Below are 24,101 nucleotides of genomic sequence, written 5' to 3' on the forward strand. Positions count from 1 at the left end.
AATTATTATGTATTGTTTCTGGTTTAAGAAATTCTCACTTTCAGTTGCCTTCTCTTGAATCCACAATGCAATATTCTGTTATACCAGCACAACTGTACCAGAGACAGGCTTTAAAAGGATCACTGAAATGATTAAAAGAAAGGACCCCTCTGGGGAAGATAAACAAAAGTCTATTGCAAAAGAAAACTCTGAACTATTTTTTAAAACATTAATGAAGACATTAAATAAAATAGAAACTAACACCACTCTGTGCTGTATCCACTGTGTCCAAACACAGTGCATGGCCACTCCTCTTTATATATAAACTTGCAAAAAGCTTTCATTTTGCATGACAACACTTGCGGCAGATTTACAAGTTTTCTTTAAGAAGACAGTGTCCTCTCAACACCTTTTATTAAAAAGATATTAAACATAGTTTAGCAAAGAATGAAAGCAGGAAAGAAATCTGTATATCTGAAAATAAATCCAAAAGAAAGGTATTATTTTTCACAGGCAGTTTGTTCTTTTTGCTTTCAGATACCTGAAGCTGCAATTCCATGATCAGCTAAACCGATCTAGCAGTTCATTGCTGTTGATAGAAAAAAGGTTTGAGATCCTTCATCTCTCTCCCATTCTTCACTGTACTTCACTACTGTTTCTCTCTCCTTCACAAACACCCAGCTGTAGCACTCATGGACCCTTTTGTAATCCAGGTTCCCAGGACTGTGAACTTGTTGCTAATCGAGAAAAAACACATCCATCTTTTTTCCCTAAGTTAGTTAAATTTACTCATAGAGGGCTCTGATAAGCATCGACGACAGTGCCAAGTACGCCTTAGAAAAAGAGAGCAGAAGAAGTGAAGGTGGACCTTCCCCTTCTGATGGTAATAAGTTATTAAACCCCCTCAACTTCTAGAATTAATTTCACCTTTATAAATTGCAAAACATTAGTATAATAATGGGGTCGTTCTGTAGGGTAAATGAGCTCCCTCAAACTATTTAAAATTTGTTTTGGGGTATGAACTTTGGGAAGTGTTACCTAAGTTTGCTTAATACTACACAGGGAATAACATACAATGTTCATTCATGCAGTTTAAAGGCAAGATAATGTCACAAAAATGAAAAAACCTGACATTACTTGAAATCTCTGCAACTGTAGACATGTTGCCTTAAAATATTTTCTCTTGCTTAAAACTTATCCCTCAAACAAGCAAAAAGGGTTGCACTTCCAGGAAAAGAAAACAAAATTTAAACTGCAGCTATTTTATGGAGAAAACCTCAAAACAAAGCCCAACGCAAAACCAAAAAAACCCCAAACCAAACCAAAAAACAAGAAAGATTTTTCTTGGTGCTGGGTATAGGTACCAGATTAATCATAGCAGCTCAGAATTTTATATAAACTAATATACAGCATGCTGATAAAACCAAATGAAGAATAAGCGATGCTAATAAAAATTGCATTTCTGTGGCATGTTCAAATTTTGTAGTCTCTATTACCAAAATCAACCTTTAATAGTCTGCACAAGGGAAAAGTGTATGCACAATTCATGATGTTCGGGGCAGAACACTTTCTTTTACTATTGCTTCTAGTTTATATCACCAAGAAATAATTTTGCTGCCATAGCTTATACTAGATCCTAAAAAAAAAAAAAAAAAGCTATGTGGGAAAGAGGATGAAGATAAATTAAAATGGAAGAAGTCACATCCTTAGCGAACATAGCTATTCTGGAAAAAAACATAAACCCAAAAGATGGAAATCATGTTGGTTTTTGACATTTTGCTTGAGAAGTTTGCATTTTTTAATTTGGTTTTCATTTCTCTGAAATTGCTAAAATTCTTTTGAAGAATGGAAGCTTTTTTCTTCCCTGTATATTAACTTCCATAATTAACCCCACTCTCTAAAAAAATAATTTTCCAAACATTCCGATGACTTTTTGTACACTACAGAGAGATTGCATTTCAAACATATTCTTAATAATTCAGAAATACTTCCTCGGTTTTATCAACTTTCTTAATCAAAGGTTTAATTGCATTCTGACCTTTTTTAATTCAGTAACATATATTTTAAAATGGAAGTCCTTTTCAGACCTGAACTCTGAGCTTTTATTATTCATATCTTGGTATGAAAGTGTGCAAAAGAATATATTGCTACATTTTGAAATAAAATTGTGATATACATAGGTGAAAAGAGAACTGTAGGATCCCACATAAGCAGTCAAATGGCTTATAAATATTTCAACACATTCTTTTTCTAGAAAGATCACGTTCTGCCATTATCTAACTCTACATTAACAACAATTTATGTTCCAAACTTTTACATTTGATACACATCAGAAACACATTCGCAGACCATACCATTATTATTCATTCTTTGTTAGTGGACAAAAACAAATGCCTCGGATTTGGAAAGATCCTTTTGCTGAAAAATTAAACCACAGAAGTTTTTTATTTCTAGATATGTTAAGCTATCACTTTATCAAGAAATATAAGTATTATATAAATTTGAAGCAATTTTAAAGCACTAATATCTATACATTTCTATTTAATAAAGGAACTGAGGGAGCATGAAAACAAAGGATTTAAATAAGATATTTAAAAATTATGTTGAGGGTATGCTATTTAACAAAGAATTCACTGACTGCTAGTAGATCCCCTGAATAGGGATGAAAATTCTTCAATTAATTTTGTATGGATACTTTCATTTTGTTTATAGTCAAAAACAGATATTTGTGTAATGAGTTACAAAGATGGTGGATTTCTTTTCGCAGACATAATTAACAAGTCATTCTCTATGTTCACCTTTTGAAAATGGCAAAAGGACAATTGTTCTCATTTTGAAAAGAAAGATTAGGAACACCAAGACAGTCATGTCTTCTTTTATAAATAAACATGACTATAGCCTATAACAGTAGGTAATGGTTTGCTATTATCAGAGCTTTTCAAATTCTTCCCCCCCCCCGTCCCCGTCCCCGGATAGTATTCTTTAAAACCAAGTTCAATTTCCTATTCTTGTATATAATGATTTAGATGTTGTAAACATATTTTACCTGTTGATATGTTTTCTTCCATTAGGTTGAAACAGGTTGATTTGAATTTGATATAATAGTAAAACTTACCAACCAGAATGCCAATATTACAGACGTATTCAGAAAGACACCATTCTAAATGTAAAGACTAAGTCTGAGAATTCACACAGAAGACATATCTTGCTATAATGATTTTGTAGTGAGATCTAATTTGCTTTGGGCCATTTTTTAATAAAAGGCACTAAGGTAAACACCATGGTTTATCTGCACAGTCTAATCTTGTCTATGTTTAGGATTAATCTGAAGTAACAATGCCTCTTTCTAAATTTAGCGTGTTTTGGAAATATTTAAGCTAAACTTCAACAAAAAAGTACTATTATTTCAGAATTAAAGATTCAACACATACAGTTATTCAGAAATAGTTCTGAATAGTTCCTGAACTTTAAATTTATATCTTATCTAGGTCTACAAGCACAGTTATACGTAGCCAGCCCTTACAGGAAATTAATCATGGGCTTAAAATTAGGGATGCAGAACTGTTACAAACTCAAGGGTTATTAGTATATAGGGTTTTTGGTACATATTAACACTATTCATGGACATTAAAAAATTTCAGATTCTTCTGTTCTAGCTGAAAATGACTGTATTCTGTCCACAGAATAACAATACAGTTCAAAGTTGTCAAAAAATATTTAAATATTTAACATCTGACAATTACGGTTATTTTCTTTTGTTTCAGTAATTATAAAAAGCAAGCAAACAAACAAAACCCAACTGTATATTTTGCAGGACAGAACAAAATTCTGTAGTATTTTCCTTTGTCACAACAAATCATGTTTCTGAGACCCCCCCTGCATTTTCTCTCATGCATCACTTGGTAGACAAACTAACAAGAGTGAAATGAACCATGATATACATTACATCTAAACAGAAAAAAATAACCCTCTCACAATAAAACACTGATATTGTGCAATTTTAGCAGGATTAAAATATCACTGTTATAATTTATTTCTTCTTTTTATCCTTCCACTAGAATCTTGATTCATGCAAATAAATATAGTTCAGCCAAGATTTTATAGAACATTTTGCCTAGACACATTTCATTATTTAAATATTTTATTTTCATGAATTTAAGCAGAATTGAGTAAAATACATCTTTTTTTAAAAAACATTACTTAATCAGATTTACAAATAAATATGAAGAACTTAAGAAAATTACCCATTAGATGTATGCTGGAGATTTGACTGTTCACATGTCCTTAAAACAAGTGAAAAATACAGACCTTACTGTACCTGCACCTTTAAATATTAGCTAATGATGAACTACATTCTCACTCTTTTGCAGCAGTGGGCAGCCTCTAAGACTTTAGAAGCTATCTAATGTAAAGGTTGAACTAGAAAACCCCTATTTACCTGCTTCATCTACTTAAACTGCACAATAATCAATGATGGTTGCATGCCAAATTAAACAATAGCCTCAAGTAACTCTACTATGTCAGTAATGTTTTGTTGAGTGCTTTCTACAGAACTCCGTCTGGACTGATTTGTGACTAAATCAAGTGGCATGGAATAAAGGAAATAAGGTTGGGCCCTGCCATGCGCTAATGTAAGAAGAGAATAGTCCACTACTATGCTGCCTTTTTGCATGATGAAGTACGGATAATTTATTTCAAATGAAATGATTAACAGCAGTAGCAAATGCTGTTGCATGACACCTCAGTCCTACCTTGCACAAGCTACACACTAATGTTTTACTGTGGTAGGTGGACACTAGGGAGACATTAGGTCTGTAAGGCTGCAAGCTGTGTGAAAGAAAAAATACGTGCTGGATCTTTGACAAGAGACTGCTATTGTGACTGTCTTCAGGTAGTATGTTTTCAAACAATTCACACTTTCAGATAAAGGGAACAAACACTCTAGACATTCAGCTGTGGTTGGAAGGTTTGTAGATAGCAAGTTAGCAAGATCATAGAATCATAGAATATTTCAGGTTGGAAAGGACCCATAAAGATCATCGAGTCCCACTCCCTGCTCCTGAAAGGACTATCTAAAATTAAATCATATGATTCAATCAAGAGTGTCATCCAGACACTCCTTGAACTCTCACAGGCTTGATGCTGTGACTACTTCCCTGGGGAACCTATTCCAGTGACCGACCATCATCTCAGTGAAGAACCTTTTCCTAATGTCTCATGTGAACTTCCCCTGATGCAGTTTCATTTTATTTCCTAGTGTCCTAAGTCAACTAAGCAGTCACTAGCATCATCTAGTGGAATGCTAGACCTTACGATGAAAATATATGTATCAAATAGCAATTAAAATGAGGTAAATTCTCTGTAGGTCTCAGTGTGATTTTGAGAAATCAGAAGTTATAATGCCTCAAGATAAAAACAAAATTCTGCAGATGCTCTGCAGTTGCTTGCAAATCACTTTTGGATCTTACCTTGTGATGAAGGATTAGACTTATGCTGGAAGCCTGTGAGATTTGGTTCAGAAAGGGTTTTTCTAGGGTTGCCCAAAGACCAGTTGCACTGGAATCTAATTCTGATCATGGGTAAATATTGTTAGGTAGACATTTCCTTTGCTGCAAGAACTATTATTTGTTCCTTGTGCTGATTCAGCACTGCCATGGGCAACAAAATAGTAGCACAAATCTCTCTTCAATAAGCAAAAAAAGCTATCTTAAAATCTAGTTACTAACAAATTATGTAGCACCACTTACCACACTATAGGTCTAATCCTGTTGGCTTCATTAGGAGTAAAATCAGCTATAAGACTGCAAAATCCCTCTTCTTTGTGTTGAATTAACATAACTATACATTTAAAATTGGTATCATGTTCTTGACACGAACAATTTAAAACATTCCACAAATCTGACATATTTTTCTCATGCGTATCATGTTCATTTTCTGTAACTATCACTGCTTCCAGCAAGATCTTATTCTAGTCCAATAAACAACAGAAAAAAAAAAAAAGTAATTCACGATAACCAAAATAATTAAATAGTAGGAGCAGGTTAAAGATCAGCATTCATTTCTCAAATTAAATTTAAAAGTCTGCAGCAGTTACTTAGAAGATTGGCAAGTTTTACAAATAATATCACCCAGCCCTTTAGAGAGAAACACAGCCGCATTAGAATGGAGTCATTAGGCAATACATTTATTTTGAAGCCAATTAACCTTTTGTCAGAGAAATGTCGGAGCTGTAATGGTTTCAGCAGTGGAGGTCAGCCTGTAACAGAGGCACGTATGACAGCGATTACACTGTCTGACATATGCTGTAGACTGAGAGTGCAGCTGTGGAATGAGAATCTGCCTTCGTTTGTATTCTGCTCTGCATTTTCAGGGAGCAGGCAATCTTGACCTATCCATTTAGGTAATTAAAGCTTCTATTTGGAAGTGTCCTGCAGGAAGGTGAAATCTGGGGGAGATAAATGGCTGCTGCTCACTGTATCCAGCCACTTCCATCATTTGATGGACTGCCTGAAACAGGCTGCATTGCCAGGTCCTCATAAAAATAGAGATGAATTGGGCAGGAGAAAATTCTCTAAGGCAACACAACTCTGTCATCTTCCTTTTTGCAGCATATAATTTAATTGTTAGCCAAGGTAGACAGCTGACTCAGGGGTCTATCTCTAATGGCTTCCCCACCATCTTCCATTTGCTAAGACATTATTTCAGGTTATTTACTTACAAGCTAAATTTGTTTGACAATGAGAGATGTCACTTCAATAAGCTCAGCTGGCTGTCTCAGCTGTGCCATGACTTACCTTCCAGGCAATTTTGTTTCCTTTAGTATCATGCTCAAGGGCAATTGGGAGCTCTCCTCGCTCATAAAACTTGCGAAATGCTGTGGGCTTTGTTGGTCTTTCCTTAAATGCTCCTGCAAGTGGGGGCCCTCTGACCTTAAAAAAACAAAAACAAACCAAACAAGAAAACCCATAGTTCAGTGGTAATATGTTTTTTAGAAAAAGAGTAATATATATGGCTAAAATAGAAACAGATATGAAAGGAGAATAACATTGATCCCCCAAATTATAGTTTGCTTTCTTCTTTACATGTTATACTTCACTTCTTTGAAAGTATGCTTTGGCAATGATCAACAGGTTTTGTTAACTGCTTTTCTTTTTTTACCACTTTCACGTTGTCCCATAAAAACTGTTTATATTTCAAAGTAGCTTTCCCCGTTATCACAGCATTTTTAAGCAAGAGTAAACCACAAAGAATATACTGACATTATGTAGTAGAAGTAGTTGGAAAATTAAGCATTTCTTCTTTTTCTGTTTGCTTCTTTCTAGAAGTCACCTGACATGATTTCCATCTAATATAACTGTCCTCACCCTCCACTGTCTTTCCCTGGCCATTCCCTGATCTCCTTCACCATCCCCCTTCCTCAAATGCTGTGGATATGGCTTTCATATGAGTTCCAGCCTTCCAGCATTGACAGCTGAAGCACTAGAAGAAATGAAGGAAGGTCTTCTCTCAGACCTCTCCTCTCCGCCTGTGAAGAAATTTGACTTAGCTCCACTTAGCTCCTTCTCTGTTATTGCTGGTTAGCATATTGTGTAGCCTGAGCGCCTGAATGACAGTCCAATTCCAAAATGCTCACACTGGAACTTTTTTGTCAGCCAAACATAGTAGTAACAGCAACTAACAATTAGCACTAAAATAATAGAATTTCACTGTGTATCTCCTTTGTCAAAAATGCCTTTATGACTTGCTACCTTTTCTAACATAGAAAGTATCATTTTCAAAAAAAGGTGAGAGCTTCAAGGATCATAAATCATACCCAGTATTTTGTACTGTTCTATTTGTCTTTCTGTCTTCAGTGACCCTTACATTGGTTTCTAGCAGTACAGACATGCAGCTTTCCAGTGAACAGAATGCAAACATTTAGCATCCTTTGTTTCATTTATTTTATTCTGTAATCTAACTGTGCTAACTACAGCTCTAAATCTAACTTGGCACTTTTTTTCTCCAAAGTATTTTGACATGATTTTCCACTGGCTGAGACAGAGGAGACCACTATGATATGCCTACACTATACATTACTACAAATTGCTTAAACTAGGGCTACTAAACTGTGACCCATTTTTGCATATTGCTGCCACTGATAGACCATGTCTAGCAAAAATAGATTTGAGATGCACATCTGTAACTTTGCTTAGTAAACACATCTGTAGCAGTTGAAAGTAATACTCCAAGAAAAGCATTTATAACCAATGTAAATAAATCTACACTTCTTGTTCCGGAGAGGAAAAATTTGTTCTGTGCCACTAGTGTACTTTCACTTGACTTTAATTTTTTTTTTTTGCATTTCAGGCAAGTCTATGAGTCACTATGAGGCCAGCAGAAAAGCATCTATGTTTTTTCAGTATATTTTTCACACACAGGACTTCCACATATCCTCTAAAACATTATTTTCTGTGTAATACTAGGAGTCGCTGTTCTACTAAATATTAACTTAAATTATTGATAAAGAACATGTTGTCTTGATTACATGAGATACAATCTTAATTATTTTTTAATTACTTCTTGCAGACTATCATCATTAGAAGTAGCTAATGTAATCCCAGAGTGCATCTTATCTGAAACCAAACATTTTCTTCTTCTCAACTAATCTTTTTCTACTACACCTTTACAAATTTTCTAGAAATTATGCTTGTGTTCTTTTGACTTCTTTCTACCCTTTACTCAGGAACAAAGAAACTAGAAGGACTAAAAGGATCTTTATTATCAAATCCGTTCTGTTGTGAATTGTCCTTACTTCATTCAATTGTTAGAAACCACATCTTAAATAGTATGCCTACTCTGATCTGCCACCTCAAAAAAACCCCATGGTAGAATTAGAAAAGGTTCAGAGGAGGATAATGACTGAGGGTATTGAATGGCTTTCACAAGAATAAACCAGGAAAAGGATGGGTAAGAGGAATAAAATAAAGATCTATAAAATCATGACTTCATGGAAAGAAAGAATACAGACAGATTTTCCTCTGTCTCCCTCAGTAGAAAGTACAGGGCATCAAAAAAATGTAGTCAGTGACAAGTTTGGAATAAACAAAAGTAGTGATGTACTCATTCAGCAAGTAGTGGATTTACAGAACTCCTGCCCAAAGTCAATGTTGGAAATCCTAAAATTTTCTGTACTTTCAAGCTGTGACTGGAAAAGCTGATGAAAAAGAAATCTATTCAGGATTACTAAATCCACATTATAAGTGATCACTAATACAATGAGTATTATTCTTTTTCATGCGATACAGTCTGTCTGGTAGATCTCCTGGCATTACATTTAGTTTCTCATCGCCATATCACACTGACATCTCATAGTTATCCTGTGATTAACTGCCACAGCAACTATCTTTTCCAGTTGATGAGTTCTATGTTAATAACAGAATTTCTTGTCATTAGTTTTAAGTGCATTATCTTGTAGCTTGTACTGTTATATTTAATTCCATTTCTATTACACCAGTTCTCAAGGGCTTCCACTTTCATCTGTGTGACACCATGATCTTCATCTGTTTTAATAACAACTCCAAACATTATGTCAACTATAAATTTCATTATACAATCCTTATTTTTTTTTCAAGGTCACTAATGAAAACATTAAATAAGGTTAGCCCTAAAACCACTTCTTAAGAACTTTCATTAATAACTGTCATCTATTATGGTATCTCTCATTTCAACATTATATATCATTATTGTCTTCAGTTCAATATGAATTTTCTTACCCATCTTATGCATCTCATAATTCTTGTACTGTATAACTAGCAAAGTAGTGTGTATATCTAAAGAAGCAGGAGCATACCAAATAATTGAAAATAGTCTAGAGAGAGGGCTGATGCTTTTCACTTTGTCTTAAAGATGCTTTTCTTGTCAGTTTGGTCTGTAATAGGCATAAAGACCTTTTAGATACCAGGAAGAGTAACTGACTCTAAAGTGATGAAACAATCTAGACCGGAATGAGTCTAAGATCTGACTAGAACAAAGAAAAATCAACAATCAGGAAGAGAGTGGAACTGTCCCTGTCTTGAAGAAATGGTACCTTGCACGACTGAAGGGTACTGTCACTCTGCTTTAAGATTATTACATGGAGACAGCTTGTTCCTTTTGTTTGCATCTGATAAAAGTAGATTATGAGACATTTGCTAGAGCAGCTGCATTGAGCTAATACTGTTTACCTTTTGCAAATAGTTTTCTTTCCTTCCTGTCTTTATTACTAGGGAGACCGTCACTATCATATTTGGTATTCTGAACACTGTTCTCTAATGTAGACCTTTCTGGGTCATTCTAGCCATGCATCTTCAACAGTCCGCCTGAGGAAAAGAACATGTTTATAATTCACTTTTTCACTTTTTGTAATTCCTGATCTGTTTTGATAGATATATTTATTTTCTTATATTTAGATTTTAAGTAGCACTTTTCTTTTTGTCTTCTATTTGTAGACTATCGCAATGCAGGAATGCCAGTCATAGATTCAGATTAATTGCTATAAAAAGAGTTAAAAAAACCCCAAACAAATAAATTCTGGAACAGAGTATCCACAGTGAGAAGCTGTATAAAAATCTTCAGGCCAGTCTGGTTCTCCAGGAAATTACTTTACTTCTTCTTTGCTTTTCATACAGAAGATACGTTTCTCAGAACAGAAAACTGTTGAACAGTCTTTCCTAACAGCTCAATCCTTATGCAGATTTAGCATTTCTCCATGAACTCATTGGGACCTTCCTAGCTGTAATGTGACAGTTTCTGAAGACACATTTGGTCCATAATTTAAGAATGTACAAATCAGAGGTATAATGCCTACTGATCCTGGTGACAGTTTAAATAATATAATTTACCAGGCTGCTTACAGTAATTATGATTTTCAAGATCTTACAAAAATGTTATGGCTTGAACTTTTAGAGTAAGACTAATATGCTTTTACTGGCTCATGGGCAGCTGTTCACAAAAGGAGTTCCTAGAGGTTGGTATTGGTTTTGATACTTGCTGTTTGACATCTTTATAAAGAATGTGGATGACAGAACTGAACGCTTGCTTACCAAGTTTGTGGATTATATCAAACTGGGAGGAGAGGCACTATACACCAGAAGGAATAGCCACCATGCAAGAGAGGCATTCACAAACTAGATGACCAGGCCAACAAGAATTACATAAATATGTCTTATACATGAGAGAGAATAATCCCAAACAGCAGTACAAGCTGGGTATGATCTGACTATGAAAAGGACCTGGGGATTCTTATGGACAGTGCTAAACTTGAGTGAGCAGTGCCTTTGCAGCAATGAAGGCAGAATGAGCCCTGGGCCGCATCAGTAAGGCTATAGACAGCAGATTAAGAAGATCCACTCTGTTGACATTTGTTAGGTCACACCTGCGATACTGTGTCCAGTTCTGGTCCTCCCAGTTCATGACAAAAACTGAAAAATGGAGAGTGTCTAGCAGAGGAACATGAAGATGATTAGAGGTCTGGAGATCTAGACAGAATGTTCAAGAAACTGGATGTTTTCAGCCCAGAGAAGAGAAGGCTTAGGGGAGGATCTAATCACAGTCTTCCAATTCTTAACAGATAGTTATTGAGAAGATGGAGGTATACTCTGCAAAAGGATGCACAGGACAGGAGGCAAAAGGTGTAAATTGTATCAAAGAAAGTTGTTTCTGGATACAAGAAAAAAGTTCTTCACTGTCAGAAAAAATTCAACACTGGAATAGGTTGCCCAGAAAAGTGGTGGAGTCCCCCTGAAAATATTCAAGATTTGGCTTGGTAGAGACCTGAGAAAACAAATCTAAGACCCAGCTTTCAACAGAAGGCTGGATCAGATGAACTCCAGAGGCCCCTCTCAGCTGAAGCTTCTCTGCAATTTTATGTTGCTAAGTAAAATATATAAAAAGAAATCATACAACATTTTTCCTTGTGATAATGAGGTTTTTATCTTACATTTTATATTGTTGTAATTACTGACTCGAAAGGTCATTCTGAAAGTATTCCATTTATTTGAAAACAGTAACAAATACTATCTTCTTCAACCTAACAAAAATATTTCATTGCAACATAGCTAGAAAGATTAAGATTAGAGTTCCAGTTAATTAAAGGCTAATATTCATGATGACAAAATATATGAAGCAATAAACAGCTTCTGAGGTTCGTTAAATGCCAAAGAGAAGTTGAAGAGTTTGATAATTGCAAAACTAATTTATTGTAATTCTATGCCATTGAACTATGTGACAAGATAAAAGACACAAGCCATTAAGAAAAAAAAAAAAAAGGCAGGAGAAAGACCACATTTCTTTCATTGACTCGTGGGCATTTAAAATCATTGCATCAGGTTTCATTCTTAGACTTTTCAATGATGGCACATTAGGAAAATGACTAAGAAAAAATATTTGAAGCCAGGTTTAAACAGTGATTAATTATTTGAATACAGTTTTCCAAATTTCCTAACTGAGCATCAAACTGTATGCATACTTAGGGACCTAAACACATAACTGCCTAGGACAACTGGTGATTTGCATGAAAACTAACACTAGTTTCACGAGCAGTTCAAGCCAGCCAAAACTTGATGCTGACATGGAGGTAAGTGGTCTTTCCCACCTCATGCACCTGCATACTACCTCAATGTATTGCCCCCCATTAATGACAGAAGCTTTCTTGCAGGTATTCAGAGGATCAGATCAGGAACAAAGGGGTGGTTTTGATTTGGTTTGTGTTTTGGTGTTGTTGGTTAGAGGTTTTTTGTTAGGTTGATTTGTGAAGTATTAGATCGTTAAGATGCAAAGATGAGTGAACACTCAGTCTAGCATGAGGGAGGACACAGCATGGAGTGGGACAGGAAGAAATAGGTGCCTGATTCTTCATGTAGCTCTGAATTTATATTGAACACCAAGAATTAATTGGATATACAGTTTCTCATCTGCCTATGCAGATGTAGGTTGTTTTATTCAAAGAAGAAGTCATTAATTGTTCAAGTGCTATGTGGAAAATAAAAGATGTGATCACATACTAAGTTGTAGGCATTAAGGATATTAAGAGACCACTGTTTTTACTTCCTAAAAGTAGAATAGACTAAGATCCTACCATTATTATATGATGATTCACATATTAAAAAAAAAAAAAAAAAGACCAGTGACATTGTGAAAAAAAAATTATGGTTAAAGACATATCTTCCTTGGATTAACCAGGTTAATGCATTTAGATGGCAACTGGGAAGAATAAAAAACGTCAATTTTTTTGTCTCTCAAGTTTCTTACAAGACTCGAATTTAACCAGATCCTTTTATGTTTTCTCCTCACAAAAGCAGTCCATCAAATTTATTTTTGAAGCTATAGGTATCAAAAGTTATATGACCTTTCAACTGTCTTACCTAAAAAATGCAGTCTTTCTTGAAAACATAATACCACATTATCATCTTGAAGAGCAAAATTTTCAGAAATAAATTCATAAAACTTATTTCTTTGTATTCAAACTGAAAAAAATTGCACTGTATCCCCAGAATGAAGCCTACTAATGCATACTGCTGTCTCAGGTAGATGTAAAGGTGATGGCATCAAGGAAATTTTTGTGTAACTACTGAAAGGGTCTTTGTCTCATTCTCTTCTTCTCTTGTACTGGTGTCAAACTAGCACTCTACTTGGCTAATACAGCATAGTCCAATTGGCAACCCACTTGTTTCTCCACAGGAATGATCACTATTAATTTCCTTGTATACTGGAGCCACAAGCTACTGCAAAATCCTAACGTAAACTTCAAGTAAAATGCAAGATATATTAAATAAGTCAAATAAATTACACCATGCAATGAAGAAATACTCAAGCTAGCAGGAATAAAGGCCAAATAATATACCTAGCACTATGCAGTGCCATGTTGACATACAAAGCTTTACTAGAACCATCAATGACAAAATCCTCATCCATATAGTGTGATAGAGCTTTTAACTTGGCTGAGCAGCCACTGGCACAACACTGCCTAGTTACAACTACTGGCCAGAGAGCAAGCCTAGGTGCAAAAGCCATGATCTCCAGTTTGTGGTTCTTGAGTTAGTAGGCAGATAGTACTTTACATGTTTCTATACTTGTAACACAGACAAGACCACCATCAAGACAAACTCAGCAATCATGTATAAGAGAACATCAAGATTTTGGCAGTTACCTACCATCACAACAGAACACAATAGCATAATAGTATTTGGTGACATAATCCACAAATTTTCCACTAAACATACATAATAGTAGTGATAAAGACTTGAATACATGTATCTTAGCAAGTGTTAACAATCAGAATCTGTACTTGGCACCCTCAAGAGTGTCTACTCTGACTGGCAATAAGCAACGAACCCTGTATGGCTCTGTCTTCATTTACTGATCCTAATTTGGTTAAATTACTGTAGGCTGTTAATGCATTCTACTATCATGTTTTGATTTTGCTATGCAGACAAACCACAAAATTGAATGAGAAACTTCAAATGACAGGAGAGGCACAGTAAGATATCCCAATAGGTACTCTTGAGTTCCACATTAATCCCTTTTATTTAATATTGATATCACAAGCATTCAATATCAAAAGAACACGATCCATCAACATGTATCAGACAAAAGCTTTTTATATCCAAAAGGAAATAGGGACATCTTTCCTCACATGTGCCACTCTTGATATGCTTTAAATGGTCCCATATCTAATGTTTAAAAGTTGCTTCTGGGGCTACTGCACAAATCCGGACAACAGATCAAAGCCCATCTCATAGCTTCAAAAGTCAAAATGAAAGAAATCAATTTTAAGACCCCAAAATGAAACTACTGATAGAAGGTCAGCAAACATTACAAATGCTTCTAAAGCTCCAGAACTTGAAAGAAAAATCAGACATGTGATTTTGTACAAAGATATTGTATCTCATTATTGCCTTGGGACAGTACTGAAAGTAAGTCATAAACTGCATGCAGAATTACTCTAGTTCATCACCTCAGAAATGTTATTTTTGATTGGGGAAAAGATAAGTTGTTCTGATAAGCCAGATGTGCCTATGTTACAAACTGCTCTACAGCACTTTGTTCTCAGAAGATCCTCCATCTCTTATTCTCTGATGGAGTATAGTGTAACTATTTCATATAATTTAGATTTCTCTCCTGATGCTTGCCAAGCAATTTCCTTTAATGCAAAGGGAGAACAGTGACAACTGCTAATATATTTCACTCCTTTTTCCAGTCTACAGATGAATACAGTCTTTTTTCTTGCTTTATTAGTTTCACAAGGCTTTCCAGTGCAGCAATTCCACTAAATCTGCAAGCCTTCTAAATTTTTCCTGATTGTGGAAATTCTTCCATCTTCAGCCTAATGTTTAGAAAACTGTAAGTTCACTGTGAGTATGTCTGCATTCATTTTTCAGTTGTGCCTCTGAAGTAGCACTCAGTTACAGTTCACATCATGAAGCAGTTTCTAACTGAATGAACTAGAGTCCTTTCAGACAAAAATCAGTCTAAGTGAAGAAAATCTCTGAAATGTGTAAAACATCATATCCTCAGCATTAGCTCTTTTCCTTTGGTGATCCTCTTCTATTGGCCTACACTGCTGATGTAGAAGTAAAGCCAACATTCATTATGGCTGCATATGTATTTCTGGATGCCAAATCTACATACTGCAAATTTTAAGAATGTCATTGGCTAGGAAATAAAATGGGACACATGGCTTTTATTTTTTTTTTATAGAAACATATAATTAAATTATTTTTTTCTGAATTCTGTAATCTTTAGAATGCTCCTATACATCATCATGGCATATCTGTGTGGATAAGGAAAGAACAGTGTGTAAAACTGTAAAATATTAGGAGAGTTATTCTCAGCCTGTTTGACACTTCCACTACATACCTGTATGAAGGTCCATGCTGGAATACGCCTAATATCCTAACTTATTATTGTGATTCTGACAGAGGATATCTAAGGAAGAGAATAAAAACTAGGCCATAATATAGCAATCCAGCTTCTCGTTACTCTAAATTGTTAAGGTCCTGCCTTCCCTTCCACTTGCATCTATACTATCTCTTCTCCTACACTAATTTTCGTGTTTGCCTGATCTGAGGCATTTCAATGCTCTGATCTGCCAGGAAACTATTCACATTATTTTGTTAAAGGGTTTTTCTGCTGGAGAATGTACTGAAATGTTCAACAGAGTTGGAATGCCACCACAGTTGCTGAAAGTGAAGGAGAGGGAATGGCATGCCCAGGGTAGTTAGAATTAAATTAACTTAAGCTGCCATAGAGCCAAATCTGACAGGATGTTTATTTTTTTCCCCTGGAAATTATTTCATACCTAGGTCGTGGTAAATAAGCCTCATTATGTGCTTTGGTAAGTATGTTTTATAATGTTGAGGTCTTGTGTAGGTCTAATGTGTTCCACTAGAAGGTCTAATTAAAAAAGCTTAATAAAAAAATATTTCAAATTATTTAAACATTAACAATTTTTGGTCATAAGTATTGGGTAGGGAGATAGGTGAGATGACAATAAGGAGCCCATGAGAGCAACTTTCAGAATATACTGATATAACACTACTCTAACTCCTATTAGAACTGTGCAAATCAACTTATCTCAATATCATGGAAAAATTAAAAATACAGAAATTTCTCTTTGCTCCAACTGGGAACAGTGTCTGCAAATATCTGGATTTTTCACAAAAGAGAACAGGGCCCCATTGGGTCAGTCATATTTTAAGTCAGTGGTTTATTAGCCCTAAGAAAATCCAGGTGAATCACTTCTCTGCAGACACAGACTCTGAAAGGCTGGATTGACGTGTGAGCTAGCAAGAAACTTGTTTGGGTCATGACAGAACATTGTTTAAATGATTAAACACTGGACTGAAAAGGTAAAATCACTGCATTCTAATTTTGATTGTGACAAACCCTATCCAACGTTTTGGTGAAACAACATTTTGGCACTAGTGTCCCATTTTAGAACTGGATTAGAATTATTTACAACCTTATAAAAATCCAGAAAGTTAAATGGGGTTGTGATGAGTTAGCTATCACCTTTCATAAAGTCATGCTTCAGCTCTCTGTAGAATGCACTTGGAAACCTCCTATGGCTAGAGGCTTCAGCTAGCAGAGCAGTTACTATAAGGCCCTCATCATCCCCCTACAACTAAAAAAATGTACAAAATCCCACCCTATGGCTATCTTCAATGGCAAATTACTTGACTGCATCTGAAGAGATGGAATAGGAACACCAAAAGCAACAGCTAAAGAAAGGAGAGGAATGGTGCATTCCTCATTACTTCCATTACCTAGTGTCATCTGCCCTATCTTGAGTAAACAGCACAATTCTGTGACCAGACCCCACATGCCCTACAATCCTGAACATGTTTGCCCACCTATTACATTTTCAATCTAAGGAACCAAGTGTTAGAAGTGAACACTGAACCACTGGGAAAAGCCATTATCTATTAAAAATGTTGTGAAATCAGAAGCCCCTGAAATAGATTAAGAACCTGCTTAAAAAGCTACTACAGATTTTATTCACTTTATCAAGTACTTCTTTCTTAAACACAACAAAGGTAACCTGAGCATTAAAAGAACAAAACCTTTGAATCTGCCAAAGCAGTTCCATTTTCTTTCCAACTTCATGCTTTACATGGTTCCCAAACCCAAAAGAAATTATGAGAATGATGGATCTGAGAGCTAACACTAACAGCTAGATGCAAAATTATCCCCTCCAACCTCACCTCTTTTAAACATAAAGCACATGAACTGTTTTTAATTGCCAGTTTCTTTTGCATCACTTGATAAAGTAAGTTTACCCACTGTTGTTCAGTTTGAGAATTACTCTGAAATATTATAAAGCATTTAGTAGTTGCTTTTCCTTGTCTGTCTTAAACAGATAGAAAATCTCACTTGTAGGAAATATTCCTGATGTGCTATAACCATGAAATTCACAATAATATATTAAACACTATTCATAGAAATAGGAAAAGTTTTACAAAACCTGATGATTTTTAAAGGAAAAATAAAACATGTTATTTCAACCAATGTAAGAATATGAATAAATCTAACTGTCTCTCAAAGTGTGTTTTACTTCCTTTTCAATTTTTTTACGTTCCATATTTCAAGTTCTAGCCACTACATTTCTGTTATAACTTTGAGCATTGAGTGGATTGTAGGTCTGAGCTTGCACTCCATGCAGGTGTTAGTAGGCTGCACTTATTAAGCAAATTGCCAGCCTTTCTTGATGAGCAAAACTCAGAAGACAGTTTCATACTTTATTTTTGAGATCTTAAGCCACAGAAGACCTTTAACTCATGATGAGTACAATATATGCTTGTTTGCTCTGACTGCAGCAATAAATTGTGAAATCTTGCATTTTTGTCATAAACTTGAAAAAAACAGTACTTATCAATAGCAGCATGAATTTTCAAGATTTCCTAAAAAACAATCAATATTATACTATGTTGGAAAGAAAACACTTTACTTTTAACATAATTCAAAGGAACGTGCCTGGCTATAAGCATCTGATGATTTCCAATGAAATCAATATATCCTTATTGTCGTAATTCACAGTAACATTAATATGATGTGATAATATTTTTCTGATTTTTTATATAAATGAAAACAGCTTCTACTGTTACGAACATTATTATCAATAACAGTAGAAATCACTGTCATGTGAACTGATGCCATTGTCAAAGAGCCTTTCAACAAGCACTCAGGGTCAGCCATTTGCCACTTGACCATCTGTGCCTTTTGCAAAGTACATTTTACACAAATATTAAACTGCCAGTGACAACATAGAGAACAGACAGCATAGCTGATGTGTCACCACATTTACCAGTAGTTTAACCAGCTTTCAAAAACTGGTGTACCAGAAAGCATATGTGAAAAGCCTTTTTGCATATGAGTAGGGTGCTCAGTTGACTTAGTGTGCTGTTCTTAGGCTTTTAGGAGAACCTCAAAATCACAGGTGAATCAGTAGTCTTAAAGTTATACATATTCTATACATAGGAGGGGTTCTGCCTGTGTTAAAATTTATCTCCATCTAATACTTGAGTATGCTATGCTTCTTTTCTTATCTTTATCTAGTTAATTGAAAGCCAGTCTAGCACTTTGATTTTTTTTTTTTTTTTTTTATCATTAGAAACAAACCATAGACACATGAATCCCGCACTTTCTATTCCTTTCTTCTAGCCATATACAAGCAGCTTGTCAAGATCTGGTTTGGTGTGTAAAGTCTCATTTACAAGAATATTTTTCTACTCATCTAATTGCCGTAGTTATTTCAGATTTAAATCTATTACAAATAATTATGCAGGGCATTATTGGAACAAAAGAACAGAAAATAATGTTGGTTGGTACTGAGATTAGAATTTAGGACATGATGCAATATCAATACTACTGTATGGCAGGTTTTTTCCTTTCTCTCAATGCTAATGTTGCTGATGAAGTTATGTATTAACCTGCTGAGATATCTGTCCCTTTTGCAAGGACAACAGATCAATTGCTTTCTTTGATGTGAAATTCAAATCATTCCCTCACAAGAGGTACCCTAGTAGGAAAACAATATCTGTTTAATTCAAACTGTATGCAGTTCAAAAGGTTTTAACAATCTCAATTTGTCTGCTTTGCATATAGGTAAAAAAAAATCCCCCTAGGAAACTTAAATTTTTCCTTTTACCAGAATTCAAAATAGTAGGATGCAAGTGAAAAGGAGCTCTCACAGAACAAGTCTTCACAGATACTGACAGAGGCTTGGTTGTGATTGTGGAGGGACAGACTTAATCTTTCATAGGTCATAATGCTATTACTGTCATAGATTTTGTTATTTGAAACACTTTTCATATTTGCAACTGCAGGATTCATAACTCTTTGTAGTCACTGATATTCTCCAAATGTTTTGTTTTCATCTCCATAACCACCTAGACTTACTGTTTGTTTGAATTCTTTTTCCTTGAAAAATAATTTTTCATCTCTAAAAAGGTGGCAATAAAATTTAATTATGTTGATGTTAATAATTTCAGCACAGCTGGAAGACATATTGTCTGTAATTGATATCTACTAAGTCTGCGTGGAAAGAAAATCTTGACCAGAACATAGGAAATATAGAAACAGACAAATCTGAACCTCCTGCTCTGTGGACTTCTATTACCATTTCTATTTATTGAATATAACTATTTCTGATACTGAAGCTCTTACGTAGCATCTTTAAACCTTACAGCATTATTAATATGGGTTAAATTAATCTGTCCCATATTCAGGGTAGTGAGAATTTTGTGATATCTTTGAGGTCTGGAAGATATGGGGAACCTTTTTGTTAACTTCAAAAAAAATTCTTAAAATGAAGTTATCATCATTATACTTGTTAGTTTGGCAGTCATATGTTGATTTTTGTTAATCTTTGGTGAAAAATGTAAAATCTTTCCTGTATCCAAGTCCTATGCTTTTCTTTACCAATTCCTCCATTTACATGTGCTGTGACTAAAGAAATGGCTCTAAATTGATTTACACACTCTTGCCTTAAGACCTTTTCTGAAACCTCCTTCTTTTGCTGAATTGCTGAATTCTCTTCAGAGTATCTGAAATTAATGAACTGTGAGTTCTACTACCATTTTTTAAAAGACCATTTGGGCAGGAGTTGATATTAACTGTTTGGACATCATGATGTCTCAGATATATGGTGAGACAGAGTTAGATTAACTTTTATTACTGAATGCCAAATGCCTCCCCCCACGCCCCCCCCCCCCTTTTTTTTTTTTAATCTTAGTATTGGTTTTGTGATCCATTATGTCTTGTCATGTTACTAAAAATTTCTTGAAATATTACAAATCCCTCTTTTTTCAGTAAACTGATTAGGTTTAGACTAGAGAGTACCAGACAGGGGTTTTGGGTTTTTGGTTGGTTTTTTTTCCCATTATAAAAAGAAGTCTGAGACCCAGATTCTTTTTAGCAGCCTCATCATTCACTGACATAGGCTGTCCAACTGCTTCAGTTGTAATTTCCTCAGTTTCTTTCTGCATGAGATAATTAGACCTTAAAATGTCACTTCAGCAGCCTGCTAGCCTTCCTGTCGTGTATATTTATGTGATTATAGATTCAGCTAGATATAATTTTTTCATTATTGCATACATCTTTTATTCCATCTAGACTTGAAATAACACAGAATATTGACCTAAGTTTTTCTGTGGTTCACAGGAATCTTCTTGGAGATATATTTTTGCATAGAAAGATATCTCCTATCTAGCTAGTCAAAACACAGATTTTGCAAATCTTTGGAGCTCATTTCATTCTTTGCACTCCAAGAATTCCCATGACAGATGTAGAGCTTATTTCTTTATCTTTGAGCAAATATGACCAACTATGTATTTTCTTTTCCTCATCATGATTACTTCCTCTTGTTATAGTCCTCATCATCTCAGGAGTACATCTGCTAGGGTGCTGCTGGGAACAGAATCTTAACCTCCCCCAGTTTTGAGCTTAGCAGGAAGCATGAAGATTCTCACAGGTGAAAGTCAAAGGACAGAAACAGAGTATCTTCAGCATATTTTATTAGCAAACTAGCCATAACTACCTACACAGTGAATGCATAAAACTTAATGGTAATTTTATTTTCTTTGTGATTTGAAGATTCTCATGAATGAACAAGAACTTTTTTACTTAGGAGAAACTTAAAGGTATGCACAATGGCATGCACAAAGCTATGCACAATGTGTATACCCTTTCCAGAATAAAAGTGGTTCTTTTAGACGTTACACTGCTTTTCAGTCAAATTATATGTAATTCATCCCAATTTCTTTGCTTTGTAACATCCACATTCATACTCAATTCATTTCAAACTGACACATCCAATTTACTGTGCATAGACTCTTTACACAACTCCTTACACAAGGGCTGGTTCTGACAGAAAAGAGAGAATGCCCTAGTCATGGGACTACACAGTATTGGGATGCTTTTTTCCTAGTATCTTCTGATGCAGTTTTATATGCTACATATGCTAATGTGAGCAAGGACTGCAACTAAGGTATCTAGTTTCAACAGGGATTGCCCTAATGTAGTTATTTTTGTCTTCTTCCTTGTGTATTTTATATACAAGTAGTTCCTATGAACTTCAACAGTTTCAACATCTACTACAACACACTGTGATTCTTGAACCCTTGACAACACTGTTTGATTTGTCTAAATATGGGTGAAGTGATACCTTACACGCATCTGTCCCAGTGCTATAACTCTGTAAAAATCTAAGATTTCCATATCACTAATGAGTGTCTTGACCTCCAGGATACCACCATAAACCAGCATTTCTTGAAAAAACATATTCCTGAAATTTACCAATGAACTACAAAAGGAAAATAAATTAAGGTGGAACTATGAAGAAACTGCTCTACACAGTATCTAGAAAAGAGTGTTAATGATAAAGCTATTAATAAAATCCCAAATGGAAGCTTTATCAAAATTGTACACATAAATTGAAACAAAAGATTACTGACTCTATATGTTAGTCAAAAGTAATAGTTCCAAAAGCAAATAAGCTGTCCACACTAAGAGGTGAAAAGTATACATAATAGACCAGGGTGACAATAGATTGATTAGTAATGCTGATAATTGGTAACTGGAAACTTTCAGTGGGCATTTTTTATTTATTGAGTCCTAGCTCCTTAATAGAGATACCAAAAGAACAGAGTGCATCACAAAATCTAGTACCAGGACCAACAAACTGCTACAATTACATTGAACAATGTAATACAAAACCTCAATTTTAAGTTGTACCAAACTTGGAAAGTAGGCACCGTCTCAGGGAATTGCATTCTTCCTACACTTCTGATGGGAAGACTGTTTCCACTCTATTTATAGAATCATTATCACCACTTAGTAAGGAGAATAAAGAATAAAAAAGTTTTCATATTGATGGTTAGTGTATTTTTAGCCTGGTACTCTAAGGAAAGAAACTAAATAGGCTTTTATAAAGCCATATGCTCTCCCTTCTATAACTTTTGAGTATGTTGGTCAATTGCAAAAAAAAATAAATCAGTTTTTTAAAGGGGTACAAGTAGAGTCCTAGAAGATGTATGGAAACCTGCAGCCAGGTAAAGAAGGCAGACCTCAAGTAGTATTCCACTGAAGGAGAGGTGGTAACATGAATATATCAGTTAAGTGTTGTGTTTGACCTGTTGCAAGCTACTGTGCTGGTCTCTACTATGTGTCCAGTTAGCACGTAATAGCTCAGAAACAGCAGCATGTACTTCTCTCTCAGACAACTGTTAGCAGGTATAGCAGGATTTGGGAAAAGGGGAAGAGGGAAACCAGGTAGGATCCACACACAGGGAAAAGGGTACCTTTCAGAGAAATTTACGGAATTTCTTAATAATAAAAGGGTCACAACAAAAGTACTTATTTTTATCAACCAATCTTCAGAGTCGCCCAAGGTATTACCGTAACTGCAGTTTAACATCCACTTTAAGATTGCTGATAAAAGTCACTGAATGCCTGTAAAAGCCTGACTAAAGCACTGTCATACCTTGCATAACAGCTAAAGGTATGAGTCTGATAAAAAAAGGGAAGAAAAATGTTTTAAATATCTGCCTCTTCTCTAAGGACTAGTTTTAATGCTGTAGCTTTGGTAAAGATTCAGCTCCTGGTCCTACAATGAGATTATGTTTTCTCTCTCTACTATAATGGTAATTATTCTCACTAAGATCTATTGTCAAAAACATTTGCATGAGGTTTTTCCTCCCTCTTTTCCGGAGGCAGCTATACTTCACTGTACTTCAACTCCATGAATATTTCAATATTGAAAATTAACACCTTCTAACTGGTTTTCAGGAAGTATCATATCAACACAGGCAAATACTTGCCATGGAGATAGAAGGTAAATCATAATAAAACATTCTCGGGAGTGTATTAACATTTCTATTCTTTCCTCCACCTTCCTACTGCTTGAGAACGGTAATCTCAAGAATATGTAGCATAGGGACATTGAAAAGAATATGAAAGTGTAAGTCAGTGGTGACGAAGAATGCAAACATCATAGTACTAAAAGTATAAAAGGAAGGCACTGTAATATAACATTTTTATCTAGTAGATAATTAAAATGTAAAGCTATTTACCTAAATTTTTATATAGTCACACAAGTTATATAATTC

The 24,101-nt window shown here is 35.0% G+C and overlaps 1 protein-coding gene across 3 annotated transcripts in view; it reads right to left on the bottom strand.

The window, feature by feature from the left end:
• The window catches only part of PACRG (parkin coregulated), a 250,937-nt gene that overhangs the window by 178,537 nt on the left and 48,299 nt on the right, over positions 1 to 24,101 (bottom strand). For all 3 annotated transcript variants that reach the window (XM_055714149.1, XM_055714147.1, XM_055714150.1), the window contains exon 3: positions 6,774 to 6,908. In XM_055714149.1, the coding sequence (XP_055570124.1) occupies positions 6,774 to 6,908 (135 nt within the window). The remainder of the gene's footprint in view (positions 1 to 6,773; positions 6,909 to 24,101) is intronic.

This window comes from Falco cherrug, chromosome 6 (assembly GCF_023634085.1).
Source record: "Falco cherrug isolate bFalChe1 chromosome 6, bFalChe1.pri, whole genome shotgun sequence".
Taxonomy (NCBI): Eukaryota; Metazoa; Chordata; class Aves; order Falconiformes; family Falconidae; genus Falco; species Falco cherrug.